This window comes from Vulpes vulpes, chromosome 11 (genome assembly GCF_048418805.1).
Source record: "Vulpes vulpes isolate BD-2025 chromosome 11, VulVul3, whole genome shotgun sequence".
Classification (NCBI taxonomy): domain Eukaryota; kingdom Metazoa; phylum Chordata; class Mammalia; order Carnivora; family Canidae; genus Vulpes; species Vulpes vulpes.
The window spans coordinates 77640807-77667853 of record NC_132790.1 but is presented as its reverse complement, the minus strand read 5'-3'; the positions used below and the strand labels follow the sequence as shown (position 1 = coordinate 77667853).

Below are 27047 nucleotides of genomic sequence, written 5' to 3'. Positions count from 1 at the left end.
ATTAGACTTTGCCTAAGGGTTTTAACTCTGCTCAGAACTTTGTGCTATAAATGCACAAATATTTTCTTAAGAGTTAATCATTCAGGGAAGCCTAGGTGGCTCAGTGGTTGAGCGCCTGCCTTTGGCCCAGGGCATGATCCTGGAGTCCCAGGATTGAGTCCCACATTGGGCTCCCTACATGGAGCCTGCTTCTCCTTCTGCCTATGTCTCAGCCGTTCTCTCTCTTTGTCTCTCATGAATAAATAAATAAAATCTTAAAAAAAAAAAAAAAGAGTTAATCATTCACTCTCATCTATTTGCTTTCTACAGCTATTCTTAAAACTGTAGCAAATTCTATGTTTATCTTGAGGTTCTCACAATGACTTCTGATTAGACTTTGCCTAAGGATTTTAACTCTGCTCAGAACTTTGTGCTATAAATACACAAATATTTTCTTAAGAATTAATCATGCATTCTCATCTATTTGCTTTCTACAGCTATTCTTAAAACTGTAGCATTCTGTTTTATACAACTATTTATGAACACCTGTGTTGTACCTGTAATAAATATATAGAAAAAGCAAAAAAAGCACAAAAAACACACCACTATAGCATTTTGTGGGCAAATTCTTTGAAGTTTTTAGAAATTTTTAAATACTTTCTTTCAGCCTGCTAAAATAACAATGAACTTGTCCAGAGTCTACTGATAGTCATTTTATGCAGGGTTTTTACTCTCAACTTTTTACTTCTCTAAAGTTTGAGAGGCATAGTCCCACACCATTTATATTCCTGCAACTTGACTCTTAATCTAAGAACTTATTTTCAGAGTTTAAAAGCCTGTTGAAAAGATCTATTTCTTGTAAGACTGCTCCTAAGTAGAGCCTGAGCTTCCTTAAGGTGCACACTGAGTGCATATTCCTAATACAGTCTCACATTATAGGAGTTACGTTCTAGTCAATTCATAAAATATTTAATCTTCCTAGTATAAAGGAAGAAATTTATTGCTTAGGAATTTCTCTCACTCCACGATTTCCAATTTCTCTTACTCCACCCTCTTTAATATGAGACTGTCTTGTAGTTAAGGAAAATTACCTTTAAATTACCTCAGGTACCTCTATTTTATTTTAAATGTTTACCTTACAGACAGAAGTTTTTATTTCTTCTCTATAAATCTTAATAGGATACATTTATGCTACTAAACCCTAAGAAAAATTTTGGAGTTGTGTACCTGTGGAAACTCCTGGAAGGCTCCCATTGTTTCCTGCCTTCTTTCAGAAGAACCACCAATCACAATCAAAGGCCTGAAATATTCATTGTTTTAAAAGAGAATTACAGATGAGATCAATAGGTTAAATACTCAGGACAGTGCCCAATTAATAAACAGCTGTGTATGCTGAGAGAGAGAGAATTTCATTTTCCCTTAAAAACTATAGACTGGGGCAACTGGGTGGCTAAGCAACTTGCTCTTGGTTTCCCCTCAGGTCATGATCTCAGGCTGTGAGATCTGAGATTGAGCTCAAGTTGGACTGGGTGCTGGGCATGGAGCCTGCTCAGGATTCTCTCTCTCTCTCTCCCCCTCGGCACCCCCCCGCTCCTGTGCATTCTCTCAAATAAATAAACAAAATCTCTAAAACAAAAAAACTACAGATTAAAAAAGACTTAGGAAGCAATCTGAGACAATAACACTTCCATAATCTCAGAAAAAGCTGAAATTTATAGTAAACGCTTTTCCTCCATGCCTCCCACTTCCAAGCCCTTCTGGGTGCTGAAGCTAAACCTCTAGGTGAGGTGATGTAAAATAAATTTTTATGCCCTTCCCATTAGTCTTGGGATTAAAAGGAGGAAACTATTTTTTTCAGCTTTCCTAAGTGAGTCTACTTGGAAATGGCAGAGTGAGAGAAATTCCTTGGCAATACATTTCTTATCCTTCAAGAAGATACTTCTAAAAAAAAAAATCAGACCCTAAAGTAGGTAAGAAAGAGAAAGTCTACGAGGGAAGAGAAAAAAAGAAGGCATATGGAAAAAACGTGAACAATGCTCTTCCTATTAGAACATTAGTCTAAATAACATCTAGATATTTAATCTTCCTTCCTAGTATAAAGAAGATTAAATATTCTATGAATTGACTAGAACACAACCCCCTTTAACATGATCTTATTGGTAAAGTACCAAAAATGGGGTTAAGGGTAAGAGCTTGTAAAGCAAACTAAAAAATATAATTTCAATTGTCTTGCTAGTTATGTAAAACAAGATGAAGAATTGTATACACTCTTACATACTGAGCTGGGGTCTTTAAAAAATAATTCTGGGGATGCCTGGGTGGCTCAGTGGTTCAGTGTCTGCCTTTGGCTCAGGGCATGATTCTGGCATCCTGGGATGGAGTCCCACATCAGGTTCCCCGCAGGGAGCCTGCTTTTCCCTCTGCTTGTGTCTCTGCCTCTTTCTGTCTCTCTCATGAATAAACAAGTAACACCTTTAAAAAACTAAAATAAAAAAATAAAGATTTAAGAAAGTAATCCTGCACTTAAGGAGGACTTTACACACATTCACCTATATATATATATAGAGAAAAAGGCATACAAAAATTCCAAAACGTGGTTTTTTTTAAGTTTTATACACAGTGTAGATTTAATGAATTAAACACAGCCTATTCCCATAAGTTTACATACACATCTTAATGAAAGGAGATGGTAGATGAAGGACATATTATATACTTCTAGTCTCTGTGAGTTAAACACAGAGCTACGCCCATATGCTTCTACATGTGTCTTTAGAAACACATTTTTTTTCTTTTTTTTTTTTTATGTAGACTTCATGCCCAACGTAGGGCCTGACCTTTTGACTCTGAGATTAAGAGTTGCATGATTTACCAACTGAACCAGCCAGGTACCCCTAGAAATACTTATACCTTAATGAAGGAAGATGTTACTCGAAATAAGGTGTATACACAAGGCAGACTCAATGAGTTAAGCACATATGTATGCTCATATGCTTCTACACGTAAGTTTTCCCCAAACTCCAAAATGTTAACATTGTTTACCTAAGTAAGAATACTGATGTTTTTTATGTTCTTCCTAATACTGTTCTTAATTTTTTACTGAACTATTCCCTCCAGCACTTGATTCCAAATCTTCCCACCCCAGATCACTAATAACAATTAATTACCAACAGTTCACATTTGCATTTGCCATACCACCCAAAGCGTGGATAAGACCTGGGCCAGAAACCACAAGGCATACACCTGGCCTAGAAGCAAAACAGAATTTATCGTATTAAAAGCAAGTCAAATGCAGTATCTGATTAATATCACTCTAGGGGGAAACATGGCAACCTTCTTGGAACTTCAAAAAAAAGACATATAGGTCTTTACTATAATTCGTAAAGCAATTATTAGAATATTCTCTGAATTAAAAGAAATGAGAAAGATTAGTATTCCTGCAAGAAAGAAGATACACCTATCATCTTCACACTGTATTCACTAACGTCTTCATATTTTGAACCTCTTCATATTTTGAAGAGGTTATATTTAGGCCCAATCAATTTAACTACAATTCAAAGCCAATTTTTTAAAATAAATTTATTTTTTATTGGTGTTCAATTTACCAACATACAGAATAACACCCAGTGCTCATCCCGTCAAGTGCCCCCCTCAGTGCCCGTCACCCATTCACCCCCACCCCCTGCCCTCCTCCCCTTCCACCACCCCTAGCTCGTTTCCCAGAGTTAGGAGTCTTTATGTTCTGTCTCCCTTTCTGATATTTCCCACACATTTCTTCTCCCTTCCTTTATATTCCCTTTCACTATTATTTATATTCCCCAAATGAATGAGAACATACACTGTCCTTCTCTGATTGACTTACTGCACTCAGCATAATACCCTCCAGTTCCATCCACGTTGAAGCAAATGGTGGGTATTTGTCGTTTCTAATGGCTGAGTAATATTCCATTGTGTACATAAACCACATCTTCTTTATCCATTCATCTTTTAATGGACACCAAGGCTCCTTCCACAGTTTGGCTATTGTGGACATTGCTGCTAGAAACATCGGGGTGCAGGTGTCCCGGCGTTTTATTGCATCTGAATCTTTGGGGTAAATCCCCAACAGTGCAATTGCTGGGTCGTAGGGCAGGTCTATTTTTAACTCTCAAAGCCAATTTTTGATGCTGAGTACATTTTTGCATGGAGAAAAGTGTTCAAATGTCATTTGATCTCTGACAGAAAATAATTCTGAAATGTAATGCTCTGCTTCAAATGTTTTAAATTGAATTTGAATGCTTCACGCTAGAGGGACTTTCTAACCTTAAAACACTCAAGGAAAGTGTATCTCCATATAATTCAGTTTGCCATTTTACGTTTATAAAGTCATTTCTTAAGATACTCTATTTAAGACAACCTTAAAAAGAGTTTGAAATAAAACAAAGACTTTAGTTTACCTGCCTGTCAGATATCCAACCGCAGAGGCAGCATAACAAGCCTACAAAGAAAAAATACCAGAACTTAAGCATATTGGGATCCTGACAATAAGTACACATATAAAAATTCACTATTCAGTAACAAACTAGAACTAAGGGGTGCCTGGGTGGCTTAGTTGGATAAGTGTCTGCCTTTGGCTCAGGTCATGATCCAGGGGTTCTAGGATCAAGCCCTATATCAAGCTCCTGCTCAGTAGAGGGGAGCCTGCTGCTCCCCCTGCTTATGCTCTCTCTCTGTAAATAAAGAAATAAAATTGAAAGAAAGAAAGAAAGAAAGAAAGAAAGAAAGAACAAACTGAATGGTAAAGGAGGAATTGGAATGCTTTTGTTTTTAACAAGTAATGTTCTACCTGTAAATTTCAAATAATGGTTTAGGTATCTCATCTAGTTCTTAGTATTTTGAGGAACTTATCTATATCACACCTAGTTTATTAGTAATATCCTCTTACAACTGATTATATATCTGCAGGATCAGCAGAAATGTTCTCTATCCTATTCCTAATATTGGCAATTTGTGTTTTCTCTCTTTTATTTTTCATCACTCTTGCCAGAGATTTATCAAATTTATTAATCTTTTCAAAGAACTAAGTTTTGGCTTTGTTGATTTTTCTATATCATTCGTTTATTTTCTAGTTCACTGATTTCTGCTCTTGTACTTATTTTACTCTTTTCATTTGGCGTTTAATTTGGTTTTCTTTTTCTAGTTTTTTAAAATGTAAGCTTAGAGCACTGATTTTTGCTCTTCCTTGGTAAGAGTCATTCATTTGTTTACTCATTCATTTATGTATTTTAGATTTATTTATTTATCTGATAGAGAGAGAACATGCACATAAGCAGTGGGAGCAGGAGAGGGAAAAGAAGGCTCCCCGCTGAACAGGGAGCTCGACATGGGGCTTGATTCCAGGACCCAGGATTGCTACCTGAGCCGAAGGCAAATGCTTAACCAACAGAGCCACCCAGGTGCCCCAGTTAGTTTTTACTTTTTTTTTTTTTTTTTTTTTTTTTTTTTTTTTTTTTTTTTTTAGTTTTTACTTTTAAACTACACTTTAGCTGCACAGCAAAAAAAGGAGAGGTGTTAAATAAAAGATAACCTGAAAAAATGCTAAATGCCCTCTCAAATAAATCCTGTTTCTTAGTGTGGGAATCTTTTTTACAGTATTATTTATTATTTTAGAAATAATAAAAAGTAGGATATTTTCTAACCTCTATTCAACTTGAACTTAAATGTTTAGAACGTCACTGTAAAAAATTAAAAATAAATTTTTATGAATCATAATCCTAACTGGCACCACTACATATGCCCAACTAAGAATGTGTATAAAGACTCTGTACCATTTCTGTGTTACTATCTCCATTGGCCCTTATCTCTTTTCCCTTTTGCACCCAAGGTCAAATTCACGTAGGATAATAAAACTCCTAAGAATTCAAGTGCATAAGATATAATACCTGTTGCAATACGAACACCTATTTGGACACTGAGGAGCCCTGTCCATTAATTAAGCAAGGTAAGAAATGTTGCTACAGAATACAAAAGACAAAATAACATATAACAAAAATTATATTCTTCTATTGCAGATGTCAAAAGTTGAAAAGGAACTCTTTTTATAGATCATAAAACATGTATTTCTCAAGGTACCTGAGTAGCTCAGTTTGCTGGTTAAATATCTGCCTTCCACTCAGGTCATGATCCCGGGGTCCTGGGAGTCCCCATATCAGGAAGCCTGCCTCTCACTCTCCCTCTCCCTCCACCCCTCTCCCCCTTCACTGGTGTATTCTCTTTCTCTCTCGTCCTTCAAATAAATAAAATAAAACAAAAACAAGCAAAAAGACATGTATTTCTCTACCAAGTTACCTCTACTCACACACAGAATATTGTGTATAGTAGTGAAAAAGCAGACTCTAGAGCTAAATTGCTTTGATTCAATCCTGCTCTACCACTTTCTGTTGTGTAATTTTGGCAAGTTACTGGCTTCCTTATAAATAAGGAACTGACAGCACTGCTGTGAGAATAAATCAATTAATACATGTAAAACACTCCGAATACTGACTGCACAAAGTTAGAAATGTAACAGTGAGAAGAGTGCTACCTGCTTCCTGGAAAGCTGGTCAGTGTATGTCTTGATTACTCTAAGGATCTGATGAAAGACAATCAAGGCACAACCAATTACACCTTTTTCTCTACTACAACATGTAATTGGATGTCAAGTCATCTTCTGCCTCTTGTATGGTTTCTGAATCTGTTTTCATCCGTTCTCACATTCTCTCTTCATTACCCTGGCATTACCCTTAATTCAGGCACTAGTGAAGTCATCCTGACTAAAGCAAAGAGTCAGGTTGACTGAGGGGACTATGTACTACTAGGAATGTCCTACAGGTATCTCAAACTCATATCCAAATTTGAATTATCTTTTCCCTCCAAATTAGCTCCTCCATCTGTATTCCTGATCGGAGTCAGCAGTACTGTGATCCACTTAGCCAACTAAGAAAGCCCAAAATGAAGAATCATCTCCAGAAGAACCGGTCCTCTACTTCCTAGCTGGTTAATGCTACCTATCCTTCGAGACAGCTTAGGGATCATGTCCTCCAAGAAACCTTCTCTGAAGTTTTTGGCTGAGCTGAGTATCGTTTTCTGGGCTTCCACAGCACCTTCAGTATACCTCTATCACAGCACTTATCACATTATAATAAAATTATCTGCTTATGTCTGTCTCCACAGCTAGGCTATAAGCCTCAAGGATGAATATGTCATTATATCCATATGTCCGATAAAGCACCTGGGGCCTAGTGGCTCTCCACTAAGCTTATAGGGACTGAAATAAAACTTCAAGCTTCCCTGCTGATACATACTCTCGTCCACCATGATTTCTAAAGTACAAATCTAATTATGTCTCCCACCTATTTAGAAAAACTTTTACAGTCTCATCCAATTCCAAGTCCACATTCCTTTTCCAGCCATAGACTTAATGTAATCTTTCCTCAATCTACCTATTTGGTCTCACAGCACACTGTGCCTTTAAGCTATTTTGATATAACACAGCATGAACAAACATTGCATAATCTTTTCTGTCCCACTCAGAAAGAATAAGTCACCCTTCATATGTGCCATTCTTTATACATACATCTACTGTAAGTTACTATACTAGATAAATTTGTTCTGTGTGTTTTGCCCTCACCTTCCAAACTGTGATCAACTTAAAGATCAAGACTAAACCAGAGGGATCCCTGGGTGGCGCAGTGGTTTAGCGCCTGCCTTTGGCCCAGGGCGCGATCCTGGAGACCCGGGATCAAATCCCACGTCGGGCTCCCTGCATGGAGCTTGCTTCTCCCTCTGCCTGTGTCTCTGCCTCCTCTCTCTCTCTCTCTCTCTCTCTCTCTCTGTGACTATCATAAAAAAAAAAAAAAAAAAAAAAAAGACTAAACCTGATTCCTTCAATATATCTGCAGGTTTGGGCTTGCTTGACTAGGTGAATCACAGTGCCACTGATTCAAACTGCAAATACAGAGGAAAGAGCCAATCTGGAGGGAAAAGATAACAAATTCAAAATCAGACATGAGGGGACGCCTGGGTGGCTCAGCGGTTGAGCGTCTGCCTTTGACTCAGGGCATGATCCTGAGGTCTGGGATTGAGTCCCACATTGGGCTCCTGTGGAGAGCCTGCTTCTCCCTCTGCCAGTGTCTCTCTCTTTCTCTGTCTCTCACGAATAAATAAATAAAATCTTAAAAAAAAAAAAAAGTCAGACATGAGTTTAAATGCCTGTAAGACATTCCTAGTACATATTTCCCTCAGTCAGCTTGACTCTTTGCAATAAGTAAAAGGAAGAATAAGCACCAGTACCTGGTATGTACTCATTAAACGTGTGGTGTATAAGGAAGAAACCACACATTCCACCTCCAGAAAAACAGTAAAATATAAGTCTTATTAATCGGTCACTAGTTTAATCTTCTCAAAAAGATGACAGAATAGAATGTTGTTCTAATTAAGAAGACAGAAATAATACAAAATGAAGATCTGATTTAAGATTTTAAAGAACTATAATCCTTAAATCTTATACTTAGGGATTGTCATTCAATTAATAAAAAACATGGTAAGCTTCTGTATCATCCAAAGACTCCAACCACGCCAAGCACTATGGAGACGGAATAAATGAACCTGCTCTCTAGAAGCCCACATCTGATGGCAGAGGAAGGGCAGCATTTAGGGAGGTCAAGGCAACTGTCTGGGCAACAGGTGGCAAGAGCCTGAATTAGAGAGCAACGCTGAGAGTGCAAAGCAGGAATACTTTGCTTTAGATGGACTGACAGGATATGACATTGTAGAGGTAGTTTCTTGATCTTTTAAACCAGCACTGGTGATAGGAGGGCAAGGCTGGGCTGACAAAATGTCTTATTTTCCATTCTTTTGCTTCCAAATAAGGTTCTAAGAAGAGTGGCAGCATGATGTGGTGGAAGGGGCACTGGACTGGGATTGAGGACACGGGAGTTCCAATCATGGCTTTACCATTTGTGACACTGTCACCTCGCAGGGCCATCTACTATATAACAGGCCACCCGGCCTTCGCCCATTCATCTTGTGGGAACTCCCTGAGCACCTATCATGTGCTACGCAGTGGGGATACAGAGGAGTCAAGGAAAAAATAATATCTCTTCTCTCTTAGAGCTCACAGACTAATAGGGAAATGAGAGCAGACAAACAACACAGAAAATCAGACACGAACAGGTAGTTAAGAGAGGACAGAAGGCCTGGATTCAGACTGGGAAACTGTCCCCTCCAATTCCGACTCTCTAGACTTGGCAAAGTACAAGCAGCGCCAAGAGCTTGGACTCCAGACTCAGAACCGCTGGGTTCAAACCCTGGCTCCGCCACTACCAACTGTCACCTCGGGCAAATCACTTAACCTCTCACCTTCCTCCTCTGTCAGCTAGGATTAACAAGAGTTCTTGCTTCATAGGATTGTTGTGCTTGGCATGAGTGAAGTACTGGGGCAGGGGTAACCGCTGAGCGTCTGCAACCAATACTTGTGTCATCATCGATCATTTCCAACCACGCTTCTGGCTCCCAGCGTCCAGGCTTACCGCTTGCTCATTCCTCATCCCCACATATCTGATGCCCAGCTTCTGCGCCGCAACGGCGATTTCGGTCACTGGGATGCCCACGATGCCAAACACGTACTCCACATCCTGGGGGTCAGGAACAGGGGAGTAAACGCCCGCCCCATCGTCCCCTCCCGCGGCGCCAGAAGGGAAGCCTCAGGGCAAACCCCCCGCGTCCCACCCCGGCGTTCTCGCCGTCCGCCGCCACCGCTCCGCCCCCTCCCGGCTTCCGTAGGAGCCTTTCGCGGCAGCGGAGTCGCCGTACTTGGGTTTTCAGGGCCTGGGCGATGACTTCAGCACCAGAAACCTTCTCCTCGCTCCCGTCGCTACGCTCGGCGAAGGCGCTCTCCGCCATCTTCCACCTCAAAGAGTTCGAGGTACTCGCGGAGGCAACAGGCAGCAGACGCGGGGCGACCCAGCCAAACAAACTGAGGAGGCAGCCACGCGCCAATCGTGGGACCCGGTCCTGTGACTGACAGGAGGAAGGCGACCAACCGCTTGAAATAGCGGAAGGAAAAGGCGGGGCTTAAGTTCGTCGGCTCGCAGGATGAGGCGGGGAGGTAAACACGCTCCTTCTCCAATCAGAGCCGTGCACTTTCCCCGGCTCCTCCATTCGCCGGGGCAGAGCGTCAGGAGGAGGCAGGCCCAGCAATAGGCGGCGGCCTATGCCGAGCAGGTGAGACGCCGAACCTTGGGGGCCTCTCGCCTCCCCGCCCCCGCCCCCGCCCCCGCCCCCCTCCCGGTCCGACTACCTTCCGGAGCCTTCGGGGTCCGCGGAGGCCAATGGCGCATGCGCATAGTGGGGGCAGCAGGAGGGCTAGGAGCACGTGCGGAAGGGGGCGTGTGCGTCCCCCCCCCCCCCCCGACCCCGCCGTGCTCTAGGGGCTGAGGGCCAGCTCGCAAAGGCTGCTGGGACCGGGGTGGGCTGAGCCGAGCCCTAGGGCCGTGCAGACTTGTAGGGTCGCGTCGTGGTGCTGGGCTGCTTGTGTCCTAGGCATTTGTTACGTGCTTTTTTGTTTGTTTGTACACAATTTTGTAACTTTAAAGAAGTTTCATCTGAAGGGGGCGCTCGACGGGATGAGCACTGGGTGTTATGCTATATGTTGGCAAATTGCACTCCAATAAAAAAAATAATTAAAAAATTTTAAAAAGTTTCGCAACTGTGCAGTTCGTGAAACATGGTAATGAACCGCTCAACGCGTTAATTAGATTCGTACATGGATGTGTCTGCGGTGTCTCTCCCAGTGGTAGAAATAAGGACACTGAATTTTACAAGCCAGAGACAGAAAGTAACTGTTCACCCCATTTCTCCGATTCCCGAGCTTGTACTCTCCTCACTCTTCAGCTCTTAGGCTAGAAGGGACAAGGAAGGAACCCTTGAACCTAGTTACTTTTGCAGGACTTGAGCTCCCAACCCTGAGGTCAAGACCTGAGCTGCAGTCAACACCCAGGTACCCCTGAACGTAGTTGCTTCTGACCATTGTTTCCTCTAACTCTTACTACTGTCTCTTCCTCTTCATTCTCTGTCCGTTCTTGTCTTTCCAAAATCAGAAAAGGTGGGATTTCATAATTCTTAGATTTAGGTTCTGTTGACCAGCCCCTGTAGCTGATAATCTTTTAAAACACATTTTTGAGGTGCCCTGGGGCGGCTCAAAAACAAAACAAAACAAAACAAAAAACAAAAAACCTTGCACTTTTGAGCAGAAAAAGGTGCTTGTAATGTGCAATGTGGCCTCTGAGTTATTAAATCTGAGTTCTTAAACTTGTTATCTCCATAACAAAGAGGGACTAAATTTTTGAGGATTTCAAGTGTTTTAAAGCAAAGAGAAAAGTAATATGTGGAAGGTAAAAAGAGGAGAGGGGAGTGGATCATGGATAGAGAAATGAATGAAAAGTATTGGAAAGTGAAAGGATTTCTAAACCCGAGACTTTCCAACCGTAGTCCTGGTCCCTTCCAAAAGGTCTTCCTTTCAGCGTTTCAAGCCCTAACCTCCCACCCTATACAGAAGAGAATGAAACAGTTGCCTTTCTGGATGCAGAGACCTGGCCTCCATAGGTATCCCATCAAATAGATTTCTTTGATGTCTCAGGGTTCTTTTAAACATAAATGCAGATCTTGCATTCCACTCCAAAGTATATCCGTATCTAATATAAATTTTAGTATCTTTTTATGAGATAAAATAAACATACAATTAAATGTACAGATCTTAAATGTTAAATAAGTTTTGACAGTTGTATACACCTATGTCATCACCACCCAAAATAAAAATGACATTTTAAACTCCCTGTCAAGTGAAATTGACATTCCAGAAATATGCAAAATGTTCTTTGAGTGGCTTTGAGTAGTCCTGTTCTTTGTCTCCTTCAGGCTGTTTCAGAAGCATGGACCCCACTCTTCTCTATCATGTAGTATTGTTTATATCGGTATCTATGTGACAGTCTCTACTTCCATTGCATCAGAATCACTTGGAAAGCTTTTTATTTTTTTATTTTTTTTTTCAGAATTCATTTTGTCATTTTCTTTTAAACATTTTATTTATTTATTCATGAGAGGCAGAGACACAGGCAGAGGGAGAAGCAGGCTCCGTACAGGGAACCTGACGTGGGACTCGATCCTAGGTCTCCAGGGTCATGCACTGGGCTGAAGGAGGCACTAAACTACTGAGCCACCTGGAAAGCTTTTTAAAAATACAGTTGCTTGGGCCCCACACCATATTTTCTGAATCAATGTGTTAGGACAAGTTAGGCACCCATATTTTTTTAAAGCTGCTACATAGTTTTGATTTACACTCCGACTTGGAACCACTAGCTCTGTACTCCTGCTAGGGGCATCTGTTAACCATTAAATGTGTGATTGCCTGTTACCAGAGCAATACCGTTGATTAGTTTGGATTTACAGGTTCAAAGCTGGTTTGACAATGGCAGCAAAGACTGCGTAGATGGTTAGTTCATGGGCCTTGTATCTATTTTTGTGTCAAGAGCCACAGACAAAAGCAGTCTATATAAAGTGTGGTGAAAACCGTACAGTGGGGATCCCTGGGTGGCTCAGCGGTTCAGTGCCTGCCTTTGGCCCAGGGCGTGATCCTGCGTTCCTGGGATCGGGTCCCGCATTGGGCTTCTGGCATGGAGCCTGCTTCTCTTTCTGCCTGTGCCTCTGCCTACCCCCTCTCTCTTTCTATGTCTATCATGAATAAATAAATAAAATCTTTAAAAAAAACTGTACAGTGAATTAGAACAAACTCCCTGAATTCATGATAACTGGGTTGCAAAGAGGATACCTTATCAACTGACTGGATTTTGTCCTTTAGCAAAGGAAAACGTCAATGAGACTGTTTAAACTTGCTTTCACCTTTATATCTTTGGTTCAGGGTGCAACATTCCACTGTTCACTTGGTTTGATGATTGAGCAGAAGTGATGATGGTCCTCATCCCCAGGATTAGCAGGCACTGGGAGCAGCTGTGATTATAGAATTCTTCTGTGATTTATCCAAGGCCCTTCCATGCAGACTTTGTAAGCATTAACCACATTCTTAATACTTTCATTGATGGTAGACATGGAATTTTATTCGTTGGATGTTCTATTGGATTTTTTTTGTTTGTTTGCTTTTGTTTACTCATGGAAGGAGGTCAGAGAAGGAATAAGTCTTAATTTTTTTAAAAGAAAAGACTAACATAATGATAATATGCTCTCTAAACAGCGGAGCCAATCATCAAAGTAGAGTAATCTGAGTCTATTGGGAGGAACAAGGAGAGAGTTAGCATCCCCTTTATTAGGAATGATCTCTATTTCCTCCAGCAACCTGGGTTTCTTTGGAGGAGGCCTGTTTAGACAATCACCCAGTATATCAAGAGGGGGGTTATCAGCCTGGTTTGTGGTCAGACACATTCTGCAAGAGGTTCTTAGATCAGGGTTCTGAATTAGGGCCATAGGGTACCTCAGTTCATTTACCCTGTTTCCTGCAGAAGAGATCTGATAGATCATATTGAGGTCATGCAGTGTTACAAAGGAAGATCAATTCTTTCTTAAAATTTGTAATTCAAATTTTTTCAGTGCATTAAAAGGCATGCCAAGGGAGAGTCCTTGGGAACCAAAGAAGCCTAGAGAAAGTCCATTATCAAAAATTGCTCCCAGCTCCTGGGTGATGTCCCACACAGAGTATGTTGGAGGTGGTAGCTGTCCAGTGACCAGAGGCATCCCTTGAATAAAATCACAATTGATCAGCATCTCTGCTGTAAGGGCCCCATGGAGGGACTGCCTGTGTCCCCTCTTCCCTGTTTCATTCTAGAGTACAAATGGGTGCCAGTGAATGGACCGAAATACCATGCACTGTGGTGTGAAGAACCTGCCATTTCTAACCCATAGAATACACCAGAAAAGTTTTACAAGGGGAAATTACCCAATTTAGTAACTTAAGCAGTCAGAAGGGTACATTGATGAAAAATAGTAAAGATAGATATCCATCATGATTTAAGCAATATTCCAACACATGCAGTCCTTACAGTTGACTTCCCTAGGAAATGGTCCCGAGTTGAGTTTCAATTCAATCAGGTACTGGTTTCAGGCCAGCTCTAAGTGGAGGTTTTGTGCCCAGAAGCAGCTAGACCCGAGATGTGAAGGGGATCACATTAGACCAATGAGGAGGAAACCCCACAAGGGAGTCTTAAGAGGGCAGGTGTCCTAGTGACTTAGCTGGCTGTCCCGTGCCCAAAACAGCATTATATAAAGACAGGAAGAAAGGGCATCAAGTTTCTGGGTCTTAGACCATTCTGGCCAGGGTTCTAATTTCCAGCCAAAAGGCAGGCTTTTCCCTCCCAATAGAGTAGCCAGGGCTAGAAGATTGCAGCCTGAGCAATCAATAGGAAAGTGTTTGAATAAAAGTAGACTCCTTGACAAGGCCCTGAAATGAAAGTAAAGGAAAGAGAAGAGGAATTACTCATCAAGTTTGCACTGAGCTTCAGAGTCCAGATGAAAAGGCTTGAGCCCCACGCCAGGTGCCAAAATGATGAAATTTCAAAGAATTTTGGGCTTGAGAGCAAATGGCTAAGAATTCTTGAGACTTTTTGGTGCAAAAAAGGGATTTTATTATAGCATGGGAGACAGAACCCATGGCTGAAAGAGCTGCACCAGGATTGTGAGGAGTAACTGATCATATACTTTTAAATTTGTGGAGGGAGGGGATAGAGATAAAGTAAGTTTCTAAGGAATTTTGAAGTAAGGTTTTTAGGATGTTGGGGGGCTAGCTGCTGTTAAAACAAGGTTACTTTTAGTCTTTTTTTTTTTTTTTTAAGATTTTGTTTATTCATGAGACAGAGAGAGAGAGAGAGAGAGAGAGAGAGGCAGAGAGAGACACAGGCTGAGGGGGATATAGGGAGCCTGATGTGGGACTCAATCCTGGGTCTCCAGGATCACACCCTGGGCTGAAGGCGGTGCTAAACCGCTGAGCCACCTGGGCGCCCACTTTTTAGTCTTTAATAAAACATAAACATTAAGGCATCCATGAGTTCCTTGAGGAATGTCCCACTCTGCATGTTTCAGGGATCTGTCAATGGGCTGCAACCTGTAAGGAGATTTAATTTAAGCTACATTTCTCTTGCCTTTGTTCTCCTCATCAGCTTTTTTTTTTTTTTTTTTTTTAAGATTTTGTTTATTTATTCATTAGAGACACAGAGGCAGAGACATAGGCAGAAAGAGAAGCAGGCTCCTTGTGGGGAGCCTGATGCAGGACTGAATCCCAGGACCCCTGGATCACCATCTGAGCCAAAGGCAGATATGCTTAACCACTAAGCCACCCAGGTGCCCCTCCTCCTCAGTTTCTAAATTTAATAGTAACTCCTTAGGCCCTCAAATTATGATACTATGTTTTAATTTCAGTAAGCTAACAAGGACACTAAAAATCCTTGTGATTAGGGACACCTGGCTGGCTCAGCGGTTGAGCGTCTGTTTGTCTTTCGCTCAGCGCGTGATCCCACGGTCCCGGGATCAAGTTCCACATCGGGGTCCTTGCATGGAGCCTGCTTCTCCCTCTGCCTGCTTCTCCCTCTGCCTACGTCTCTGCTTCTCTCTCTCTGTGTCTCTCATGAATAAATAAATAAAATCTTAGAAAAAAAATCCTTGTGATTATTTGAAGATGGTAACGCGAGTGAGAAATTATCTCAAAAACGTATTTTATCAAGATATGAAGTGTTTGGTTATCAAATGAAGAAATGTTTTATTAAGATTATTTGTGATATATTATAGAACACCTGAAAAGAAAAGAAAATTGGCTGAAATAAGAGAAAACTGAAACCAAATATCTTAAATACCAACAAAAAGCAAGCAACAATAACAACAAAAAAAGGAAATTTATGTAGAATACTATATTGAAAACCAATATTGAAAACTGTACAGCAGGGAATGTGCTGTAAGAAATACATTACCATAAACTGCAGAAAATAAAACATATGATGAAATGGTTCTCTGAATAAAATAGGTTAAATTGATTTTGTTTGCTTCTCATTAAATTTATGGACTGCAAAGTATCAAAGCTCGGAAATAGATTTGAAGCACAGCCAGTGAAAAGCAGTTTTATTGTTGAAGTGTTAGGGTCAGGTTTTATGCCTATTAGCAGAGGACTGGCACTGGGAGTTTTTCCCAGTTGTCCTGAAAAAGGTTGGATTTCTGCCCTTGGCTTGGACAGGCCAGAGCCTTTGCTCTACATTGAATGCCAGCCAGACCCAGGACTGGATTGGGAGGTACCCTGGAGCAGGATGGAAACTGAAGAAACATTGTTTCCCTCTTTTATCTTTGTCCTCCTCCATTGTATGTTTGGTGGTTTTTTGTTTTTTTAATTGAAATTTGGGGTAGTTTGATACCAGCAATCATTAAATCACTAACAGACATGTTTACTTCAGGTCCGGTGTGCCAGAAATGGTGACAGCTTTATGTCACTCTAAGAGGACACAAGAGATTTAACCTGAAATGGCTTGGAAACCGTAATCTAGTATTTCTCAGTAGGATGCAACTCCACACTGGGGGTAGCCCACACTTAGGGGTGGCCCATGGAGTAGGAGGGCAGCAACTCTCGCTTATGAAACATGGTACCAGTAGTTAAATGTTTGTCTTCATTTTTCTTCCATTTTGCTGTTAGCCTTCATCATAGCTCTTTCCTTTAGCTTTTTAAATTGTACTGTATTGGGGGTTTTCTGTTGTTTGCTTTTCATCTGTTCTCTTGTCAGCAAAACAAAGAATCCACTCCAGGGCAGAATCTCTGGATGATTCTCAGGGTTCAGAGTTGAACTGCTGGAGTGTAACCCAGGGGAGGGACAGCTTCGAGATGAAGAGCTTAAGCTCTTAAACTTCTTTCTGTATCATAATCTTTGAGTTCTTTTTGGGAGCTTACCTGTGATTTATTGTTTTACTCACTTCAAAATTTGTTTATATTTAACATTTATGACATCTTTCAGACACAAGATTAGGAACAGGGATTGATCCATGCACATGTACCCAGCCCCTAGCTTAAGAAATACAATGAAGTGTGGTGCCTGGGTGGCTCAGTTGGTTGAACATCTGCCTTCCGCTCAGGTCATGATCCAGAGTCCTGGGATTGAGCCCCATATTGGGAATCCCTGCTCAGCGGGGAGTCTGCCTCTCCCTCTGCCTCCTGCTCCGCCTGCTTGTGCTCCCCCCATCCCTTTCTCTCAAATAAATAAAATCTTTAAAAAAAATTCAGTGAAGCTCCCTGTATACCCTCCCCCATTGCATTTTCCCCGGTGCCATAGAGGTAACCACTATCTTGAATTTGCTGTTTATAATTCCCATGTTAACCCTTCTTTAGAGGATGGACATTTAGGTTGTCTTAACTTTTCAGTGTTATAAACAGTTGACTCTAAACATTCATGCATGTGTCCTCATGCGCATGTATGAGTTTTTATGTATGGTAGCTTGGGGTGGGTGATCATCAGGGTTGCTAGATACTGCTAAACTGGTCTCCAAAGTTATTATACCAATTGATAGTTCCACCTTCTGTATGTAAGAACTCCCCTTTCTCCACATCCTCAGTTGTGAAATTTGTAATTTTTTGCCAATCTAAATGGATGAGAAATGCCTTCTCATTTCCATTTCGCTGACTATTCCTTGAAGATATAGATAGATATAGATATGCCATTTGGTTTCGATATTGTCAATTTCCTGTTTTATCTCTTTTGCCCATTTCTTTATTGGATTATCTTTTTTTATTTGTAGATATTCTTTTTATATTCTGAATATTTCTTCTTTGTCTTTTAACTTAGCTTATAGTTACTTTTGAGGTACCAAGTTGTGGTCTTCTGGTGTGTGGTCACATTTGACAATTCTTTTCCTTTCTGTTTTATACTCTTGGTATGTTAAGAAAACTTTCCCTAACTAGGGTGAGATTTTTTTTTCTATATTTTTATCAAAAAGTTTAGTTTTTTTTATATTTAAGTGTCTAGGCTACCTGGAATTGATTTCTACACATGATGGGAGGTATCAATCCAAGGGTTTTTCCCATATAATATCTATAGCAGTTAGATTTGCTATGTAATTAACGACTTTGAAACTCAGTGACTTAAAACAACTACCACTTACTTAATTTATAATCCTATGAGCCTGAACTGAGCTGGGTTCCTTCATGTCTGTGGTCAGTTGCTAGTCACCTAGGTCACCAACAATTTTCATATGTTGGTCTGAAATCTAAGTATTTTACTGTACTTTATTAATTTTAGTTTGCTTTTAGATTCTCTTGGGTTTCTTTGTAGATAATCATATCATTAATGAAAGTTTGTTTTTTTTTCCTTATTTTTGTATATTTTATATTTTTCTTATCTTAATGTATTACCTAAGTCCTCTGACACTGGAAGTTGACTGGTTATCCACTAGGGTGGCAGGTATATCGCTACTGAACCAGTTATCTCTCATCATTCAACAGGCATCCCTGGGCTTCTTCAGATGATGGCAACAGATTGTAAAAGTGGACAAACTCCACTGTGGAGGCCTTTGTATATTATGGTTGCCAACACGTGGTTCAGACTCTGAGTAAGATGGCATTAAAGTTACACGATAAAGGAACATAAATATGGAGAGAGGGATAATTGCTAGCCATTTTTGTAGTCAATTTCCCAAAATATCCATTGTTCATTATGCTACAGTTCATCCTTGTTCCAGTGATCCATAATGTCATCTCTGTCATACATCAAGTTTCCATATATATGTGGTCTGTCTCTGGTATCTGCTCTTTTATATCCCAACACCAATCCTATAATACCTTAATTTCTGTATTTTAAAAATAAGTCTTATGTTGGCAGGAAAGTCCTTCTACTTTGCTCTTTTGAAACTATCTTGTTTATTGTATTTCGTGCCCTATTGCTGCTATAACAGATTACCACAAATTTAGTGGTCTAAAACAACAGACATTTATTATCTTACAGTTCTGTAGTTCAGAAGTCTGAAATGGGTCTCCCTGGGATAACATCAAAGTATCAGCAGAACTGCATTCCTTTATTTTTTCTTTAAGATTTTTATTTATTTATTTATTTATTTATTTATTTATTTATTTATTTATATATTTATTTGAGAAAGATAAAGCATGAGCAGGGAAAGAGGCAGAAGGAGAGGAAGAAGCAGACTCCCTGCTGAGCAGGAAGCCCACCCGCCCCAGGGGGCTGGATCCCATGACCCTGAGATCACTACCCACACCGAAGGCAGATGCTGCCACCCAGGTGCCCCGCCACTGCACTCCTTTCTGAACACCTTAGGAGAGAACCTGTGTCTTATTCCCTGAAGCTTCTGGAGGCTTTCCACTCACATTCTTGGCTCCATCTTCAAAGTGAGCAATATCAAGCCAAAACCTTCTCATGCTACCATCTCTCCGGTTCTCCTTCTACTTCTTTCACTCATAAAGATACTGGTGATTGTATTGAGCTTAACTGCATAATCCAGGATAATCTCTGTTAGTCAGCTCTTTAGCAACTTTAATTACCTTTGGCTAATTCACAGATTCTGATGATTAGTTTGTGGACATCTTAAGGGGCCATTATTCTGCCTACCAGATCTATTCTTGGCCTTTTTCTTTTTCATGCATAATTCTGGAATCAGTTTGTCAAGTTCCATGAAATACTCCTTGGGATTTCAGTTGGAATTATATTGAATTTATAGGTTAATTTGCATAGAATAATGTCTTTATTTTTGCCTTATTCCTTGCCATAAGCATATCTCTCCACTTATTTTATTCCTTAATGTCTTTCAATAAAAATATTTCATTATACTTATTATATTTATTCCTAAGTACCTTTCTTTTTATTTATTTATTTGCATTTCCTAGTTTTAGGGGACCTCTATTTTAGAATGCAATTAATTTTCATATGTTGGTCTGAAATCTAAGTATTTTACTGTACTTTATTAATTATAGTTTGCTTATAGATTCTCTTGGGTTTCTTTGTAGATAATCATATCATCAATGAAAGTTTGTTTTTTTCCTTATTTTTGTATATTTTATATTTCTTTTTCTTATCTTAATGTATTACCTAAGCCCTCTAGTACAATATAGATAAGCACTGATAAGTGGCATTTTTGTTTCATTTCATCTGTTAATATAGTTAACTAAGTTGGTATACTTTTTCAATAAAATGATTCATCATTCTTGTATTAAACCCAATTTGGTCATGATGATAATTTTCTTATGCATTGCTTAATTCATTTTTTCTATTATTTTTATTTAGGCTTTTTCCATTCGTGTTTAAGAGTGAGGGTCAACCATTGTTTTCCTTCTTGAACTACCCTTATAGCAAGGGTTTTGGGTTATACTACCTTTTAAAAAAGTTTTGGGGAGTTCCTGGGAGGTGCAGTTGGTTGTGTCCGACTCTTTGTTTCAGTTCATGTCGTGATCTCAAGGTCATGTGAGAGTGCCCCCCATTGGACTCTGCTAGGCCTGAAGTCTGCTTGGGATTCTCTCCCTCTCCCTCTGCCCCCTCCCCCTCTTTCAAATAAGTAAATAAATCTTTTTTAATACGTTTCCCTGGGTAGCTCAGCAGTTTGGCGCCTGCCTTCAGCCCAGGGCGTGATCCTGGAGTCCCGGGATCAAGTCCCACATTGGGCTCTCTGCATGGAGCCTGCTTCTCCCTATACCTGTGTCTTTGCTTCTTTCTCTCTCTGTGTCTCTCATGAATAAATAAATAAAATCTTAAAAAAAAATAAGTTTTGGAACAGTTTGTATGAAACATATATATATTAATATATTCATGTAAAAAAAGATACGGTATGTGTCTTTTTCTTTAAAGTCCGAGAGAATTCTGAAAAGTAGACCAGGATTGCTGCTTCTGGGGCAAGTCTTTGATAATTTCATTTTTCTTGGGTAATTTATCTGCTTTGTCTTTTTCTCTTTCGGACTTAGTTTTGGTAAATTTTATTTTCCTAGGAGGTTTCGTGTTTCATCCACATATCCATTCAACATACATTTGTTCCTGACCATCAGATAATCAGCTCTAAATCTTTGTCCCATTCCCTTTTAGTGTTTTCTTTATGCTTGTGTGTGTGTGTGTTGCTTTTGTCTTTGGTCTGTCTTGTTGGAGATTTGTTTAATTTCACTAGTCTTTTCAGAGAATCAATTTTGGACCCAAGGCTCTTTGGAGAAATGATGAGTTCCAGACCTGAGCCAAGAAACTTGCAAGAGAAGCTTGGGGACATAGCTTAATGTCAGATTACAAAGAAACTATTAGAAACTACTGGGGTTAAGGAGGGCTTGTGATGTGATGAACACTGGGTGTTATACTATTTGTTGGCAAATTGAATTTAAATAAAAAAATTAAATAATAAGAATAAAAGAAAACACTACTAGGGTACTATCAAGAGGAATCAATAGCCAACTTGAAGAGGCTGCCATTGGTCAAGGATGGGATAATTTGAGTTTTAATAATGGTAATAATTACAATGGAGGGAATTTCATCAAATATATTCAAAGACGTGAGTTCATAAATGATATTTTTTAAGAAGTGGTCATCTTCAGACAATAATAGAAAATCAATTCATTATCTTAAAAACTGATTTTAAAAAGAATGGGAGAATCTAGCATTTATCCTGCCTTTCCCATATGTACTGTACCACTAGATAATGAAATAGCAGATAAAAGAGAATGTCTTTTTATAAAAAGTATTCCAATTAATAAATAAAGCATAATGATAGAATTAGGAAGCCAGCATTTTGCAACCCCCAGTGAATAAAGGCATTAAGTGTCAATGTTTTGTGCCAAGGTTATGAAAAGAGAGTTAGACATGTGCCTTATGATGAAAATACACACTGTCACCCATAGTCTTGCCAAAGGGATGGACCCTTGAGTCTGATCCAGTCCCTGAAATCCAGCTGCCAATTTGCAAGAAATGCCAAGAAAAGCAGAAAAGTTTGAACTTTACCATGCATTTGCAATAACAAAATCCATTGTTTTGGAAAATCTACAGGTCTAATGACCAGGCTTCTTCAAAAGGTTAATTTTATGGAAATAAAAGGGATTGAAAAGAAACTTACAGGTTAAAATAGACTTAAAGACTATTTCAATGTTTTTAAATTGGGAAGACTAAACTGTAATGCCGAAGGATGCACATTGCGTAATTTGTTTTTAAGGAAGTGGTAAGCATAAAAGTCATGGTAGTGGTTGGTTGTCATTTATGGGTAGAGTTGTCAGATTTAGAAAAACAAAATAAGACACTCAGGACTCCCAGTTACATTTGAATTTCAGATAAATGATGAATAATTTTTAGCGTATGTCCCAATATACTTGTTTATCCAAAGTCAGGCTTAACTTGGCTTCCTGTATTTTATCTGGCAAAATTTTGATTTTATTCAAGATGATAATGCAGCATTCTTGACAGCCTTCCTTGTAGCTGGAGTGCTCACGAGTCCCTTAGGGGCCAGAGCAATTTAAGTGAAGCCAATGGACAGGGCTTCAGGGAAAGCTGATTGCACTGGCGAATACCCTCCTAGTTCTTCGGGTGCTCAGCCTAGTGGGATGGGGTTTTGGAGTTGCAGCAGTCTTGTTGAGAGCCTGTGCCTTGGACTGTGAATTTCACAAGTTCCCAGGATGGCGAGAGGAAGCTGGAGGTGGGCATCTGCGCCCTTTCTTCAGATGAGTTAGGCTCTGATACAACCTTCATTGGTTGGTCCTGGTGAAATAGTTGCTCTTGATGGCAGGCCTCTGGAAGAACATAATACTCTGTCTGCTTTCCCCTTCTCTCCACCAGAAACATGAGGCGATTTCTCCCTAGCGCTCACTCTGAGAGCCCCGTAGAACTCCTAGAGGTAAAACTCACAAAAGGCTGAGCCCTCTTGAAGTTTTAACTCTCAGACTCATGGGCCCTGAGCCCCCCAAGTTTGTCAGTTATGGCTCAAGTTTTCCCAGGCTAGGACTGGTTCCCGTGGAGGTTGCGGCTCCAGGAAATTGTGATTCTCTGCAAACACCCGTCTCTCTAATTGGGAAGGCAGAGGTTTGCCCTGTGACCTCAATTCTCTGCTGTCATTAGGAAGAGTTGTTGGTTTTCAGATCATTCAGGTTCTTACTGGTTAACAGTGGGACAGCTGCTTCCAGGCTCCTTGTAAGCCAGACTGTAAACCAGAAGTCTCAGCCGTTTATTTGTTCTTCCTCATATTTTTTCATTTATTGGAAAAACAAGGTAGCATTCAAGAAAACATTTTAAATCCCCAGAAGATGACATGCCATGTTTTCCTTAATTTACATTCTTTTCCAGTCTTTGTTCGCAGGTATAAATGTTTTATTTAGCTATTCTCATTGTAAATATAGAAAAATTTTTGCTGTTTACTTAGCACTATTTTTTTAAGATTTTGTTTATTTATTCATGAGAGACACAGAGAGAGGCAGAGGCATAGGCAGAGGGAGAAGCAGGCGGAGCCTGATGCAGACTCAATCCCAGGACTCCAGGACCATGACCTGAGCCAAAGGCAGACACCCAACCACTGAGCCACCCAGGTGCCCCTAGCACATCTTAAATATAGTCCACCATCAGAGTTTTCATAACTGTCTTTTCAGTGTTTACTTAATGTTCCACTTGGTTTATATGTATTAAATTTCATAACTTTGTTCATACTGAATATTGTTTTTCAACTTTCCCTGTTGGGAGTCATTCTTTGATTTTAGCTGGCATCTGTTTATTGAACACAAGTACTTTACATCAGATATTTTCATTTCCAACTTAAACAGATGAAGAAACTAAGGCTTATGTATCACAAATAACTTACTCAAGGTTATGAAATGAGTAAATCAGAGCCAGGATTTGAACTTGGGTATGTTGAAACTCAAAAGCCTACATTCTTTACTTCCATGGTATGTTGTCATTCCAACTAACCTTTTTTGGGGGGAGTTGACTTCCTAAAATAAAAACCCAGAAGTAGACTGTAATTTATAATAGGAATCGTCAAACTTTTTTCCCCCCAGTAAGAAATTGCAATTCATTATCACTTTACTAGTTCACCTTAATTTTTTTTAAGATTTTATTTATTTATTCATGAGAGACACACAGAAAAGAGGCAGAGACATAGGCAGAGGGAGAAGCAGGCTCCCCTTGGGGAGCCTGATATGGGACTCCATCCCGGGATCCAGGATCATGCCCTGCCGAAGGCAGATGCTCAACCACTGAGCCACCCAGGTGTCCCTTAATTTTTTTTTTTTTTCAAATTTAATGCCTTGGAGTAGTACCAGTTAATGCTTATTTTGTACATAAGTGCAAAATCTTTCAAAATGATTTATGATTGTTTTCATTTAAATGTCTTTTGTTCATTGCCTGTTTACAACTGTTATCTTGATGTTTACATTTTGCATGTAAATTTTAATTTGTCAATCTGTTTCTTCTATTTACTCTTCAAATTTTAGAAAGTGGTTTAATCAAATGTCTGACATCAAATTCTAATTTATTCTAGCTTTCCTGTCAGTCAATGCCTAACTCCTGATTTTGAGTTTATTTTTGTAGATGGCCTAAGATGTTTAAACTTAATTCCAAATTGTTTGTAGTTTAGTCCCAGTATCACTTATTCAGTCAAGTGCTTCCTCCTGTTGTTTTGAGTGCAGTGGCATAAAGAGAATGCAGGCTTTTGGACAAAATCAATTTGGGTTAAATCCTGGCTCCAGACATTGATCCCCTTCAAGGTTAGGCGTAATCTCTTTTCGAAGAAGAGCTAGACTGTTCTCTGCTTTAGCCCCTAGAGCAGAGGGAACATAGCACCAGCCTATCACGGAAGAATATGAAACCTGCGCATCCAACTCCATACTTCCACCAACCTCAGAAAGTCCCAGGCTTGGAAGACATGGATCTGCAGGCCTAGTAAAGCTGTGGGACAGAGCAGAGCCAGTCTGATGTCTGCCCTCCAGAGGGTCTGGAGGGCATCAGGCAAAGCGGCTTGTATTAGTAACCAGGATGCCGCTGTGGCTGAGCTGGGACCTTTGCCAGAGGCACATGGGTGATTACTGATCTAACCAAAGCAGAAGAAAACAAACACTCGGTGCCTCCAGGAAGAGAGAGAAAGGTGGACATACTAACCATTTTTCTATACCTTTACTGTACTGTGGGTGGATTAGTGAATGGGCTGGAAAGTCACTGTCATCCTTGATAGTGCGCTGCCCTGTAACTGAAAACCACTGCCCACCTGCCTATGCTGTGGGTCCCCTCCACGTTCCCACCATGCTTGTGTCTAGGGTACCCTCTCCAGGTACTCAGAACTGATAGTATTTGGGCCCATTTGCCTGCTTTTAGCTGTTTCTCTCTTGGTGATCTTGACCATACCTCCCCCAAATATATGCTTCCTGGCTTCTCTATAGGAGAAAGTGGACTTTGGCATGCTAAGTCTAGTGCTGTGTCTTACTTTTGCATTTTGTGTTATTTCTTTCACACACCCTACTATCATTCATTTTCAGTGTTTCCAGACTATTTTATTAAGGATTATTCTTTTGCCTTGGGGAGTACGGTTCCCTGGCTGTCGTACCCAATCTCATTATTCTTCACCATCTGCATCCAGGGTATCTCCACTATCATGTTGGTGCTGTGATCTAGTTTTTCACTTCTGAGCACTGGCAGATAAGAGCACAGGGGTGATGGACTTGTGGTGATGTTTCATCCGCTCCACCCTTAGAGACGTTGTGTCCAGACACTTAGTAATCACAAAGAGCCTTTCCATTGCCCACAAATCTGAGCACATCTTCCTAGAAAAATTTGACCTGTGGTTTTGGGAGATGTTTTCCACGCACTGGTTATGTTTCTTCTAGATGTCCAGGCTTCAGGTCTTCATTATCTAGAAGGTGGTTCTTTCAATGACTCTGGTTTCTAACAAGGAAATGGAGGAGAGATTTCCCAAGGGCTTTGAAAAACAATTCCTTGCTGACATTCATTGAGGCTCATTTCAGAGATACTATGATCATTCTTGGAGGATGCTCAAGTCAATGGAAAAAACTTCCCCCAAACATCGTTTCAGCATTTAAATACTTTGCTGCTCATTCCCATTAAATGTGGTAGAAACACTTTGAAATCTGCCCAAATTCTATCAGCCCTATTAGGGAGGCACCTGGGAAATAAAAGTGATAGTTGAAACTCATGTCTCCTTGACATGAGGGGAAGATAGGAGTCAGAATATAGGATCTGGGGTCCCTGGGTGGTGCAGCGGTTTAGCGCCTGCCTTTGGCCCAGGGCGCGATCCTGGAGACCCGGGATCAAATCCCACGTCGGGCTCCCGGTGCATGGAACCTGCTTCTCCCTCTGCCTGTGTCTCTGCCTCTCTCTCTCTCTCTGTGTGACTATCATAAAAAAAAAAAAAAAAAAAAAAGAATATAGCATCTGTGTGCACTTAATTTCTAGCTCAGTGGTATTCTGAGTGTGACCCCCATGCCAGGAGCGTTAGCATCATCTATGAACTTGTTAGAAAATGCATATTCTCAGGCCCTGTCCCACCCCCTACTGAATCAAAACTTCTGGGAATGGGGTACGGGGATCTGTGTGAGCAAGCCCTCCAGGTGACTCCGAAGGCATGCTCACATTTGAGAACCCCTGCTGTGGTCTGACCACCCAGAATTGCCATTGGGAGTGCTACTTTGAATTTCTGCTGCAGCTAAGTTGAAGCCTACTCAGTGGTACCGGTCTTTGTTGGTCTGACTGATAAATTGCCCCAGTTTCCAGTCTTTTTTCAGTACTAACTAGTGCTGGGGTTTTCCCGCACCATGAGAATAGAACTTTACTATTTGCTTTCACTGCTTTATGCGACAGGAAGATGAAATGAAATGATGGATGTTAAAATGATTTGAAAATGTTAGCATGGGGGATCCCTGGGTGGCGCAGTGGCTTGGTGCCTGCCTTTGGCCCAGGGCGTGATCCTGGAGACCCGGGATCGAATCCCACGTCGGGCTTCCGGTGCATGGAGCCTGCTTCTGTCTCTGCCTCTCTCTCTCTCTCTCTCTCTCTCTCTCTCTCTGTGACTATCATAAATAAATGAAAGTTTAAAAAAATTAATAAATAAATAAATATATA

General features: G+C 40.4%; 2 protein-coding genes across 6 annotated transcripts in view; one reads left to right on the top strand and one right to left on the bottom strand.

Moving 5' to 3' along the window:
• Positions 1 to 9946, bottom strand: part of HACL1 (2-hydroxyacyl-CoA lyase 1) — a 41416-nt gene extending 31470 nt beyond the window's left edge. For 3 of the 4 annotated variants that reach the window (XR_003236170.2, XM_072726812.1, XM_026006457.2), the window contains exons 1-5: positions 9808 to 9940; positions 9525 to 9629; positions 4413 to 4453; positions 3144 to 3224; positions 1207 to 1279 (exon numbers count right to left, since the gene is read on the bottom strand). Coding sequence is in view for 3 of the 4 variants with exons in the window: in XM_072726812.1 (XP_072582913.1) it covers positions 1207 to 1279; positions 3144 to 3224; positions 4413 to 4453; positions 9525 to 9629; positions 9808 to 9897 (390 nt within the window). In the remaining variant the exon portion in view is untranslated. Of the gene's footprint in view, positions 1 to 1206; positions 1280 to 3143; positions 3225 to 4412; positions 4454 to 9354; positions 9630 to 9807 lie in introns of all 4 variants that reach the window. The other variant, XM_026006458.2, reaches the window with a different exon arrangement.
• A 124-nt stretch (positions 9947 to 10070) lies between these two features.
• Positions 10071 to 27047, top strand: part of BTD (biotinidase) — a 30926-nt gene continuing 13949 nt past the window's right edge. The window contains exons 1-2 of one of the 2 annotated variants that reach the window (XM_026006459.2): positions 10071 to 10218; positions 12911 to 13053. In XM_026006459.2, coding sequence (XP_025862244.2) covers positions 13043 to 13053 — 11 coding nt within the window. In that variant the 5' untranslated portion in view covers positions 10071 to 10218; positions 12911 to 13042. The remainder of the gene's footprint in view (positions 10219 to 12910; positions 13054 to 27047) is intronic. The other variant, XM_026006461.2, reaches the window with a different exon arrangement.